This window comes from Melozone crissalis, unplaced genomic scaffold, assembly GCF_028551555.1.
Source record: "Melozone crissalis strain CALT ecotype California unplaced genomic scaffold, PUWL_Pcris_2 ptg000007l_1, whole genome shotgun sequence".
Classification (NCBI taxonomy): Eukaryota; Metazoa; Chordata; class Aves; order Passeriformes; family Passerellidae; genus Melozone; species Melozone crissalis.
Window position 1 is genome coordinate 2,200,903 of NW_026535785.1, and position 12,978 is coordinate 2,213,880.

The window sequence follows — 12,978 nt, forward strand, 5'->3', positions numbered from 1 at the left end:
GGAAATAATATTCAGTGTTAAGCTTCCTGGAGAATTGATATTTCCTCATTCCTTGTGAAGAACAAATAGAGGATCACTGGCTTTGCAAAAGTTTGTTTTGGACTCAAAAATAACCAGAATTGTTTAAAACAACCACTCAAAACTCAGGAAAAAATAAAAGCCTGAATATTCACCCATCTGTACTGAGGAATGGGTTGTGGGGATTTTTTCTCCCCTTTCACAGAGTTTTTATTTTCTCATTTTAGGTTGTCATTTTATTTTAGGTGTTTATTTTACTTTAATATTTAAAAGTTAGGTATGTATTTAGCTATTATTAAAAGATTACATTTTTGGAAGCCTTTAACAGCTAAGAAATTTTTTGAAGTCTTACCTTGTACTTCCTCAAATTATCACAAATCATCTGGCCATTATTTAATATAAAGTATATTTTTAGTAGCATAATCTGTGGCAGATCACATCAGGTTTCTCTTTCTAAATATGATTTTCCTAGGAAAATTGGAGTGACTTAAATTCCTTTCAGCTTCTACTGTCTTTATCTACACAAAATGAGATTATTGTAATATTAATATTATTCTGATCCTAATATGTTATTATAGGATTAATTATAGAATTATTTATATTATAGATTATTATTACATTATTATTATATAATTATTATATAATTAGATATAATATGATTAGATATAATTATAATATAAATAATATAATATAATATATATAATATATGTTGTATTGTATTATATTATATTATATTATATTATATTATATATTATATATTATATAATATATAATATATAATATATAATATATAATATATAATATATAATATATGTATATAATATAATATATTATATTATATAATAATATATATTTATTATATGTATTTATAATATATAATTATTATATAATTATATATCATATAATATATTCTATATTATATTATATATTATATAATATATATAATATAATATTATATATAATATTATATAATATATTATAATAATATATTATATATATTATAATATTATATTATATATATTATTATATATAATATAATATTATAATATAATATTATGATATAGATAATATAATATTATATATTATAATATTATATTATGTATAATATTATATAATATATTATAATAATATATTATATATATAATATATTATAATATATTATATCTATATAAATATATATAATATATTATAATTATTATATTATTATTATGTTATTATAGAATTAAATGACACTTTAAAATATTAATTATTATTTATTAGAGCTTCTCCTTTCCATTTTTTTTTTTGTCCCTAAGCCATGGTGGATGTTGGTTTTCCATAGGCAGCAGCCAGCAGGTGCAAGGCTGGATTGTTTTTCATGGCAGGCAGCATTGCCAGTGCTTGCTGTGCTCCAAGGAGAGTTTGGGAGGCTGCAGGGAGTGTGTGTGCCTGCTTGGGAACAGCAGCCTCTGCAAATCTGGGTTAATGGAGCAGCACCTGCCCTGCCAGGGCTCAGCTGCAGCTCTGCAGCTGGGGAGAGGCTGCTCTAAGGTGCTGCTCTGCTGTGAAATTCAGCCCTGAACTCTGGGGTTTCCAGCTGGGAAACACCTCTGGGTGGGTGAGGTGCAAAGCTTTGGGAAATTGGATTTTTTTGGTGGAATCCCAGAGTGGTTTGGGTGGAAGGGAGCCCAAAGCTCATCCCATCCCACCCCTGCCATGGCAGGGACACCTTCCACTGTCCCAGGGTGCTCCCAGCCCTGTCCAGCCTGGCCTTGGGATCCAAGGGCAGCCACAGCTGCTCTGGGCACCTGTGCCAGGGAAGGATTTCTCCCCAGTATTTTATCTAAATCCATCCTCTTCCAGCTCAAAGCTGTCCCTCCTTGTCCTGCCCCTCCTTCCCTTGTCCCGCAGCTCCCTGGAGGCACTGGACTGCTGTTAAAGGCCTTTTTTCCCTTAAAAGAGGCACAGGGAAAACGTGACAGAAGTTTTGCCCTAAACTGCCAGACTCTGCATCTGCTGTTTATCTCCAAGAGGAGGAAATTCAATAACAGATCCATCTCTATTTTATATTCCTCAGGTTCCAGCATTTGAAAGGCAATTTTCTAGTTTACATTTGAACATTTTCTGCCTTAGGAGTGTTCAGGGTTGCTGAATGAGGGGTCTTTGCTGAAACATTCACCAGAGTGAAAACAACCCTGGGGTAACAGGGTTGTTTGGTATTAAAAATAAGAATATCCATAAATTTCCAGAATTCAGAATGGCATGGTGTGTTTCAGCTTTTCAATTTCCAATCTGACTTCCAAGTGTGTTGTCCAGAGTGCAGTCCTGATGGATTTGGGAGGCTCTAACAGAGCAGGGCCTTTGTTTGCTGCAGGTACCTGGCCCCGTTCCCTTCCCATGTGGTGAAAAACGACCACGTCAGGAAGTTCTTCAGCACTTCATCTCCCTCACAGCAACTTCAGAGCTCAAGTGAGTTGAAATAAAGTTTAAAAAATATTTTTTTTTTTGTACTGCATTTCATAAACTGATGCCATTTGTGACTCTGTTCCTTGTTTGCAGATCCTGGCAACCCCTCCCTGTATAAAGTAGGAACTACGCTGGGAACATCTGGAAGGTGAAATATTTATCTTGTTTATAATTCATTCTCTTAAAAGGAAATTTTTATGTCCTCCAACAAAACCCAGACCCCCTTCAAGGAGCCAATATTGTGGCTTCCATATGGAAAGATTAAAAATTTCCATGGGATTATATTTGGGCATCTTTACTTCTTTTTAATAATGCAAAGGCCGTTCTATCAAAAGCTGTTTTAAATCGCAGAGAGGCAGGAGAATATTTCAGATCTGTGATTAGTGAGGGAAATTATTGAAGGAAAATTCTGTTTAGGTTGAGATCAGCTTCACCCTTTGCCAGAAGTGCCCTGTTTTACTGAGCTGTGGAGCAGGGCAGCTACAAATCCATACCCTGGCTCGAGTGAGTGTCGCAGACATTTTTTCACAGAAATACTTACTTTCAGATTTGTCCATTTTCTGGGAAGCTGAGGGCCCCAGAAAGAGAATGTAAACAATTGTTATCAGCTGCTGTAGAATCCAATAGGATGCACCCGTGATTAATTCATGTTCCCATGTTTATAATTAAGGGCCAATCACAGGAGCAAGCTGGGGACAGAGTGCCTGGACACAACTTTGTTAGAGATTCTTTTCTTTTCTATTCTCAGCTTAGCAGCAGCCTCTGCAACACCTCTCTCTTTATTCTATTTAGTAGAGTTATAATGTATTATATATCATATATCAATAAATCCAGCCCTCTGATCAAGAAACAAGATTCTCGTCTTTCTCTCACCACCCCAGCGACCCACTCAGATCGCTGTAATAAGTGGGGTGGTTTTTCCCAGAATTTCTGTCGATTTTTCCAGATTTCAGTGGCTGATCTCTGGGTGTCACAGCTCATCCAACTAACCCCAGGCCTGTTCCTGTTTTGCAGACCTATATGTGGGGTGGCTGGAATTCAGAGTTCCCAGAGCCACGTGCAGCACTCGGGCGCTGCCCCGGTGTCCCTGGCGCACTGCGCGCACTCCGGCGGCGCCGGCTCCGCGCTGGGCTACCGCTCCCAGCTGGAGAGCTCCTCCCCTGCCATGCTGATGTCTTCCAGCCCCCAAACCCCTCAGACGCAGGAGCAAAACGGGATCCTGGACTGGCTCAGGAAGCTGCGCTTGCACAAGTATTACCCCGTGTTCAAACAGCTCACCATGGAGAAGGTAGGGCAGGACGTGGAGGGGAGCAGGCAGCTTTGAGTTATCCCCACCTTCTCCAGGCTGGGAAATCTGCACTGAGGGTCACACACAAGTTTCTGGCACGTGCTGGGGAGGTTTTCACTTTGTGAAAGCAGTAATGAATTGATGAAAACCTTCTTGTGTTGTGTCCGGGGCTGTCCAACAGCTGCTGCTCCTCCCAGGCTTCCTCATGGAGTGCTTGGAGATCCAGCTGGGATGCTGCCTCAGCAGCTCTGCTTGGCTCCCTGAACTTCCCTGTGTGTGCTGGAGATACCTAAATATATTGATTTCTCTTTATTTCTGCTTCTTGATTGATGTTTCTCCCAAAATATTTGGTTATCCTCATTTTAAGAATTAATTTTCAGAGACTCGTGGCATGAATATGAACATGAACATGAGTGAGTGAGGTTTGTTTCCTGCAGAAATTCCTGTGGAAAAATCATCTCATGTGTCTTTGCATTGCAAGAGTCCTAGATCACACCTGTGTGTGCTGGATTTGATCTCAGTGAGGTTTTGGAGCATTTTCCCAGCTCCATGGGAGATTCCTTGTCCTCTGTCTTTTGGCCTGGAACGCCCCCCAGTGGAGGGAGGGCTTGGGCTCAGCTTTGTGCTGCTTTGGAATATTTTATGGATTTAATTTCAATCTCTTACCAGAGGCTTCTGATTTAATTTTCTTCATTATAAGAAGGGAAATATACTGTGGTTCTTTTTTCTTTAATAAAGTAGTAAAACTCTATATATTCCATTTTATTTTTAAAAAGCAAATATTATTATGCATACTTCACTGGCTTTCATTTTAATTACATTATAATATAAATGTCTGTATCTATCTCTATATTTTATTATTAAATTTAATATTGGTGTATATTTTTACTCCACTTCCGTGGTAAATGACACACTGGGAAAACTGGAGTGATTTTCTAAGGTCCTGGAATTCACTGATAGCACCAAGTTCTGTTTTAATTTAATTCTATTTTAATATGTACACGAGTTATTTCATCTTTATTGTGGCTGGTTAATACACACACACCTAATTAAATTAAATCTGCAGGTTTCTTCCTTTCATGCCTGTCCCCCACACTTTCCTTTTACACTATAATTGAAAACTGGAGTAGAGACTTTCTTTGAATTTAAAAATGGTTTTAAAGTTGGCTTTTGGAATTTTTCTTCACTAAAAATGGGAATAAGAATATTTCAGGGTATAAAACTAAACATATTTTTTCTTTCCAAGTTTCTGAGTCTTACTGAGGAAGATCTGAATAAGTTTGAGTCCCTCACCATGGGAGCAAAGAAGAAGCTCAAGACCCAGCTAGAGCTGGAGAAGTAAGTGAGGGCTGGGTGAACTTCTTTTATGGTCAAAAAATGCAAATTTTACTTCCCAGAGCACAAACCTGCCATGATTCCCATCTGGAGATATGGATGATTATTATCTCCATTACTAAACAATATTTAGCACTTTCTGGTTTACTGCTGCCTGGTCAGGGTTGTGATAAAAATACCAGATCTTTAAATCTACAAAATACACACATTGTGTTTAGGTGTTTTTAAACTTGTATCACATTTCTGGCAGAGATTTTGGGCTTCCCATCCACTTGCCATTGGTGGGAGCTGTTGGGTTTGCAAGCCCAGGGGATGCACTCCCAAAGTCAGGGCTTTATTTCCTAGCAAGTGACAATTTTCTGGCTCCCATCCATGTGGATGGAGCACAGCTACTTCAGGAGCTGCCTCAGTGTCCCACAGTGACCCCAGGCAGCTGTGACCGCCCTTTGGGGACACTGATGCAATAGATTGTCCTGGTTTTTGCATCTCCACTTACAGGAAAGTGTTTATTCTGCAGCTACTGCTGTTCCTTAAAAAGCAATTAGAAATCCAAATCTGTGCCCATTTTTCAGAGCTCCTTGGCAGCGTTTATCAGCAATCTTAGTTTTTCCAGAGTTTGTTTGGAAAACTTGGGGCTGTGTTTGTTTTCTCTTTGGGTTTGGGATGTGCTGACATAATATGTGACAGAATTTTAGAGTTTAGTCAGAGTTTGGTGATGTTTTACCCTGGACAAATAAGAGCACAGTGTTGTAATCAGATGGCAAATAGTCCAGCCCTAAGTGCTGGCAGTTCTGGTCGGCACTGCTGTGATTTCCAAGTGTTTCCATTTGAAATGGGCACAGCAGCAGTGGATTGTTCAATGGGCTTTGTCTGCTTTGTGTTCATTCAGAAGTGGATTTATTTGTGGTTGTGTTTTAGCCAATTTCTGTCTCTTCACGCTTCTCTCCATCACCCTGTAGGGAGAAGTCAGAGAAACGGTGCCTAAACCCCTCCACACCTTCCTCAGTGACCAGCAGTGGGGTGGCCAGGGTTCCCCCCACCTCCCACGTGGGGCCCATCCAGAGTCTCCGGGGCAACCACGCTGCAGGTGAGGGGAGCAGGGGACACTGCTGTGCCCAGCTGTGCCTGCACGAGGGTCACCTCACTGCTGTGCTGCTGCTTCCCCGAGCTTTATCTTCCAAAAGCCATTGGTTTAATGGGGAGCAAGCAAACTGTCTGATTTTGGTGATTACTGGGGGTAATAAAATGCGATTTTTCCCATGGCTCTGGAGGGAATGGGCAGCTGCTCTGTTCCATCTGTGATGTGTCCCTGTACATGCTGAGCATGGCCTCAGTGTCCTGCTGAGGTGCTGTCAGTGTCACCACCGTGTCCCCTGTCCCCGCAGAGCTGCGAGTGGACGTGGATCAGGCAGCCCACCCTCTGCCCAGGGAGGGCAGCTCCTCCGAGTACTCCAGCTCCAGCTCCAGCCCCATGGGGATCCAGGCGCGGGAGGAGAGCTCGGACAGCGCCGAGGAGAACGAGAGACGTAAGCCGAGCCCCGCGGCCGCGCCCCCTGCCCCGCCCAGCGCTGTCCTCACCGCCCCTCTCTCCGCAGGCCTGGAGCTCCACCTGGACGCCTCGGACAAGGAGAAGCCGGTGATGCTGCTGAACCATTTCCCCTCGAGCTCTGCCAGGCCCACGGCCCAGGTGCTGCCCGTGCAGAACGACGCTGGCTCGGGCCCTGGCGGGCACCACGCGCTGCCCATGCAGATGCTGTCCCCGAGCCCCTCACACATGGCCCCCATCCGCATGCTCGGCTCCGTGCACAAACCCGAGCGCGGCTCCGCCGACATGAAGCTGCTCTCGTCCTCCGTGCACTCCCTCTTGTCTCTGGAGGAAAGGAATAAAGTGTCTCCCGGCTCGAGGGGCAGCATCAAGATGGAGAAGGGCTTTGGGAACGCCGTGGTGGACGTCATGTCCGCGTCCTCGCCGCACCAGCCCCTGCAGGTGCTGTCGGGGGGCGCCGAGAGCAGCTCCCCAACGTCCACCATGAACTTTGGGCCTCGCACCAAAGTCGTCCACGCTTCCGCTCTGGACAGAGTGATCAAACCGGCCCAGCAGCCAGGACTCATAGTGGAGACGAGCACTGCTGCCACGGTGACGTCCAGCACAGTCTTCCACGTGGCTCGTCCGCCCATCAAACTCCTGGTGTCGTCGTCTCTTCCCACCGACTCCGCCATGGCCGGACAGACTTCCTGCTCCAGTAATATGCAAATAACGGTGTCCCCTGCAATAATCAACCCCCGGACCGCTCTGTACACAGCCAACACCAAAGTTGCCTTTTCTGCCATGAGCAGCGTGCCCGTGGCGCCCATGCAGGGCAGCTTCTGCGCCAACAGCAACGCGGCCTCCTCCAGCAGCCACCCGTCCCCGTCCTTCACCACCATGGCCAACCTGCCCAGCTGCCCCGCGCCCAGCTCCAGCCCCACGCTCCCCTCCGGCGCCGACAACAACTTCTACAGCAGCAGCAGCAGCAGCAGTAGCAGCAGCAGCAGCAGCGGCTCGGCCGGGAGCGTGCCCGTCCCCAACCAGAACCACCATCACCACCACCACCAGCAGCCGCCGCCGCAGCCCCCTGGCTGCATGGTGTGCAGCTCCTGCGGCTGCAGCGGCAACTGCGGCTCCAGCGGCATGACCGTCAGCTACGCCAACTATTTCCAGCACCCCTTTTCAGGACCTTCCATGTTTACTTTCCCTTTCCTGCCCTTCAACCCCCTGTGTAGCAACGGCTACATCAACACGCAGCAGTACAACAGCAGCACCACGTTCCCCGTGGTGCACACGGCCTACAACAGCGGCCTGGCCCCCGACTCCGTCATGGCCGGCCAGTCCACCTTCGCCGTGCCCCCCATGCAGAACTTTATGGCGGGCACGGCCGGGGTGTACCAGGCACAGGGGATGATGGGCAACGGCAACGGGTCAAGCCACAAAAAGAACGGGAACCTCTCCTGTTACAACTGCGGGGCCAGCGGGCACAGAGCTCAGGACTGCAAACAGCCACCCATGGATTTCAATCGGCAAGGTAAGGGCTGGGGGGACACACGGGGTCCTTTCCTGGGTGTAGAGTTCAGGCTGATGTTTCCAGCCTTTCATTCCTTTCTTTGGGATTATTTCCTTTGTGTCAAGTTACGGCTGATGTTTCTTCAAGTGGCTCATGGCTGCATTTGCGTGACCCTTTGGAATGCTTGTCTCTGGGTTTGGAGTAGGATCCAATCCAGAGGGTGGCTTTGAGACCTGCCCCTGGGGTCTGATGCTGTTTTGGAGTCTCTGGCTTGTAAAAATATTGTGTTATTAAAAGGTGGTGGTCTGATCTATTGGCAGATTTTAGGCAGCCCCATGAGGAGGACTCAGACGAGGCCCCTCAGGTGTGCTCTGTGGGGTTGGCACTGTTTTTTAGGGAGGGAAGAAATCTCAAGGAAGGGAGGGAGCTGCTGTGGACAGGTTGCAGCAGAACTGCTGTTGCTGCCTCTGCGTTCTCAGCCAGGTCAGCTTTGCAAGTTCCCCTGGAATTTTAGAAACTGAAATCTCTGATCCTCTTCCCTTCCTCCCAACACAATAACCTAAATGAAGAATTGCTGTTCAAACCCTCCTGTCAGGGTGGGCAGGCCTGGCATAGGTGCCCAGAGAAGCACCCAAGCTCCAGCGATTCATTGCATGGCTAGGAGGCAGCAGGTTGGTTTGGGAGGCCATGGGAGGTGACTGATGTGTAACTCTGTGTCCCTGTCCCTGTCCCAGGTACGTTCAGGCTGAAGTACGCCCCTCCCTCGGAAAGCCTGGACTCCACAGACTGAGCTTCCCCAGCTGGCACCACGATGCTGTAAAGCCATGGAGAGCGACGGAGATCGAACTGCAAAACTGAGACGTCCAGTTGCTGTTAAGCTTAATGTATTTTTTAATCCAAAGGTGCTTTACTTTATTAGACTAGGTAGAAAATCTAGCTTAGGGGTGCAACCAACCCAGTTTTGATTGCCAAATTCAAGCTTTGGAACTCCTTGGAGTTGTTGGAACTCCTGACTCGGTGTCCTCGGACCGATGGATGGACAGATGGATGGATGGATGGATGGTGGAGCTGGCCAGCTGCAGTTCCTGCTGGAAGTACAACATCCCCTGTACTTTTTTGGCTGGAGAATGTTGCCACAAATGGACTTTTCCAAGGTGAAAGGCCTGACTCCAGGGCAGCTGTGTTCTGAGGTGGAAGGTAGGAGTGGCCAGAAGGACTTTGGCACCCCTGGGCTAGGTAAAATGTCTACTTTTTTTCAAAAGTGATCAGGCACTAATCTCTGGGATTTTTAAGGATTGCACTACAGAAGAATGTAAAACTCTTCAAGCTTTCTGCACTTTTAGCAGACAGTGTCACTCTGAGACCAGTGCAAGAGGCAAAGAAGTTCCAACCTTTACAAATTGGCACCAGCAGGCTTACGGGACTTAATTCCACAATAAAAATCCTAAAAAGTCTCTTTTTTTCCCTTCCAAAAGAACACACACGACAGTTTCGGTTCCTTCTGGAAACAAACTCGTGCTTCATTGTCTCACCTATTACTAGCTAGTGCTGGCTTCCCAGCACTGGAATAAACTTAGTTTCCAAGGGTCCAAGTCCCAGAGACTCCAGAGTCATAAAAGCTTCAAGGATATTTTCCTGTCATACACAAAACCTTTACGTCCTGTTACTGTATATAGGTCTCTTTCACAGAAACCTTATTATTCTGCTTTTGTAAATGAATTTTAAACCATCCTTAAAAAAAAAAAAATCAAACTAAGAACTCTGGCAGCAGAGTTGATAAGCTTTTGCTTTACTTTATATAAAATACCCTTTGGCTCCTACCCCAGGATTCAGGAGTGGTGGGAGTCAAACATGTAAAAGGTAGTAAAAACTTCATTATTATCAAGACTTGGAAGGATTTCTTGTCGGCCTCCTTCGTTGCAGTAGGTTGTAGATGAGTAGCTTTGGTGTTAACTACTTAGTCCATCATTTGTGGGTGACAAATCTAAATTAGGACTCGAGAGGAAGCCAAACCCATCTCGAACTGCTAATTTGAAACACTTTGGTCCTGTCTGGTTGAAAGAAGATCCTAATCCTCATGGCTCTCCCCCCCTGGGAATATGACAGCATTAAATGGGTGAGGCCTCCTCTGTAAAAGTGTCTGACAGAGAGGAATTTGCATCCTGTAATTTGGGAGACACCTTTAAAGTCTGAAGCCTTGTTTACACTCGGAGGAATTCCTTACGGCAGGATGAATCCATAGGATTGGCTTGGGCAGTCCTCTGGCAGCAGGAGGGTGTGGAGCTGCCCCCGGGAGCTGGGGCTGTGTCAGGGGGGAGCTCAGCCCTGCCTGGGCCCTGCTCATAGGAAAGGGACATTCTGGGCCATCCCTGTGTCCCTGCCTCTCCCAGGGCAGCCTCAGCCTGGCGGGATCATGAGCATCAGGAGAGCCTCGGGAATGTGGGCGGGCAGAACCCAACTGGGCCAGGGAGGGATCCAAACCCTCAATTTGCAGAACAAACAAACAAACAAACAAACAAACAAAAGATACTTTTATTGCTATGCAATAAGAACCCCCTGATTTGTGTATCCCCAGCCCAGCTCCCTGTTGGCTCTGCCTGTGTTTGAGGACGTTCCCTGTGTTCCCATGAACAACCTTCAGACCTACAACACTAAAGGGATGAAAACTGACAATGCAATTTACTTTGCCTTAATGAGCTCGAGACAATGGTAGGAACAGTCTGTCCCACTGCATCATGCCCAAGGAAAACGTGCAGTTCCATGTTTACTATTTGCAGCTTTGAGGGTCTCTCCAGTGGCCTGGAACATGTGCTGAAAGCCAAACTTAGTGTTATTATTATTATTATTGTTGTTGTTATTATTTTTTCACTTTTTTTAAACAGTATTTTAAAATTGTATTTAAAGAAACTGTATTTCAACACACATGTGAGTGTTCAAAAACCCTCTTGAAACAGCAAAAAACAGCAGCAGCAAAAAAAAAGTCATTTCTGTACCAGTTGTGTTTTGTTTTACTGCCCAGGGCTGGGCACAGTTGTGTCTGATCTTCCTCACAGAAAGAAATCATATCAAAAGGACTGTAAAACTGAATGTCTGTCCAGCAAATTGTTTCATTCCTTTCTCCAGAGCTTTCTTTAGGATCCTTTCCTGTGTGTAGAGTTCAGGCTGATGTTTCCAGCAAACTGTTTCATTCCTTTCTTTGGGATTGTTTCCTTTGTGTCAAGTTCTGGCTGATGTTTCTTCAAGTGGCTCGTGGCTGCGTTTGGGTGGCGCTTTGGAACGGTTGGGTCTGGGTTTGGAGTAGGATCCAACCCAGAAGGACCTGGAGGCAACACGAGTGTCCTGAGAGGAAAATCTGGTGAGCCAGCAGCAACCTCAGAGCCTCCCCCAAATCCCAGCGAGCTGGGGCTTCAGACCTGCCAGTGAACACCCTCCACTCTGAACCCACAACAACCAAAGTTGGTAAGTCCGAACAGAGCACCTTAATTCCATAAAAATATCCTTAATCTCTTCTTCAAAGGCACAAATCCATCTTTTTACCCCTAAAAAGCAAAGCAGCTTGGGTGGGAATAGTAGAGTTCCAGCTGCCCTGCCTGAAGGAAGCAGTTCTTAAACCCTATTTTTGTACATTGAAAGATGGAGATTTCAAAGAATGTTATTTAGCCCTATCTTTGTCCTGCAAGTATAAAAAGAATTAGTTCTCCAGATGGATTTCACTGTGGGATGGGAATGATTTCTCAGTGTAAGAGGGAAGGGAATCCCCAGTGATCTCCCTGCAGGGGCAGGAGAATCAGTGAGGAGCCTTTCCCAGGGGAGGGAGCAGTGGGGGGGGGCAGTTCCAGCTGCATTTTCCATTTGATGATGGAAAGACTTGAAATAGGATGGAATTTCCAGTGAACTCCTCCTCACCCTGCAAATTAAGCATTAATAAATATTCTGGGCTCGACCCTAACAGGGAGTGCAGAGAGGGAGGAGAGGGAACTGAGATACTGATCAGAGGGTTCCACCTGACTTTTATTGAAAACCACATTTGAACCAATACTAAAGTTTATCAGAACTGGTTTTTATCCAAACCAGCTCTGTCACACTCAGTTTTTCGTGAAAAATTTTCATTAAATCTTCATTAAATCTTGGCAAATTAAGCACCAGACTTCCCAAGGAAGAGTCCAGCCCCTTGGCCATGTCCCCACATCCCAGAGAAATCCTGGGATGAGCCAGGCTGGGGCACCAGGCACAACAAAGCTCCTCCCAAAGTCCTGCAGGGGAGCAGAGCTGTGCCAGAGGGACCCTGGGAGCGCTGGACTGGGGCTAGTCTGGAACACCTGGAAATGGGATGAATATGGGCAAATCTGGACAAAAATCCACATATTGGAGTTTGTGAGAGTAGGAATCACTTTGGCTGGTTGAGGCCCCACAGCTCTTGTAATAAACCCTTGGAATTACTCATTTGTTCCCTGAAATTTTCCTGATGTACACAAGAACTGTGTTGGTACTGAAGCAGAAAGCAAATCCCGTGTGTTTTCAAGTGCAGATTAACAGCTTCTCTTGGACATAACTTTCCATTAGGAATGAAGGAAATTCCTGCTCCATTTGAGCCATTTCTTTTACTTCGATCACTTCTAGTATTACAAATTCTGCATGTAACTTTATAAATATTTTAAATAGTTTTGTAAATATTTAATATTCAGCTAATTTGATTTTGAATTGTAAATGTCAAGTATTCTGGTATTGGGATTTTTATGTTTTATTATACTTTGTTAAAAGTTAAATTGTACATTTTTAGAATGTTTTTATCTGAGTAAATTTAATGTATGGAAAATAAAGAGTTAAACAGAATCCCTTGCTATTGGCTTT

General features: G+C 44.9%; 1 protein-coding gene across 1 annotated transcript in view; it reads left to right on the top strand.

The window, feature by feature from the left end:
• Nucleotides 1-9,105, top strand: part of ZCCHC14 (zinc finger CCHC-type containing 14) — a 48,016-nt gene extending 38,911 nt beyond the window's left edge. Inside the window, exons 6-13 of the mRNA XM_054296276.1 lie at nt 2,372-2,466; nt 2,557-2,611; nt 3,478-3,751; nt 4,998-5,089; nt 6,046-6,173; nt 6,472-6,612; nt 6,682-8,148; nt 8,862-9,105. Of these exons, the coding sequence (XP_054152251.1) occupies nt 2,372-2,466; nt 2,557-2,611; nt 3,478-3,751; nt 4,998-5,089; nt 6,046-6,173; nt 6,472-6,612; nt 6,682-8,148; nt 8,862-8,917 (2,308 nt within the window). The 3' untranslated portion in view covers nt 8,918-9,105. The remainder of the gene's footprint in view (nt 1-2,371; nt 2,467-2,556; nt 2,612-3,477; nt 3,752-4,997; nt 5,090-6,045; nt 6,174-6,471; nt 6,613-6,681; nt 8,149-8,861) is intronic.
• The last annotated feature ends 3,873 nt before the right edge of the window (nt 9,106-12,978 follow it).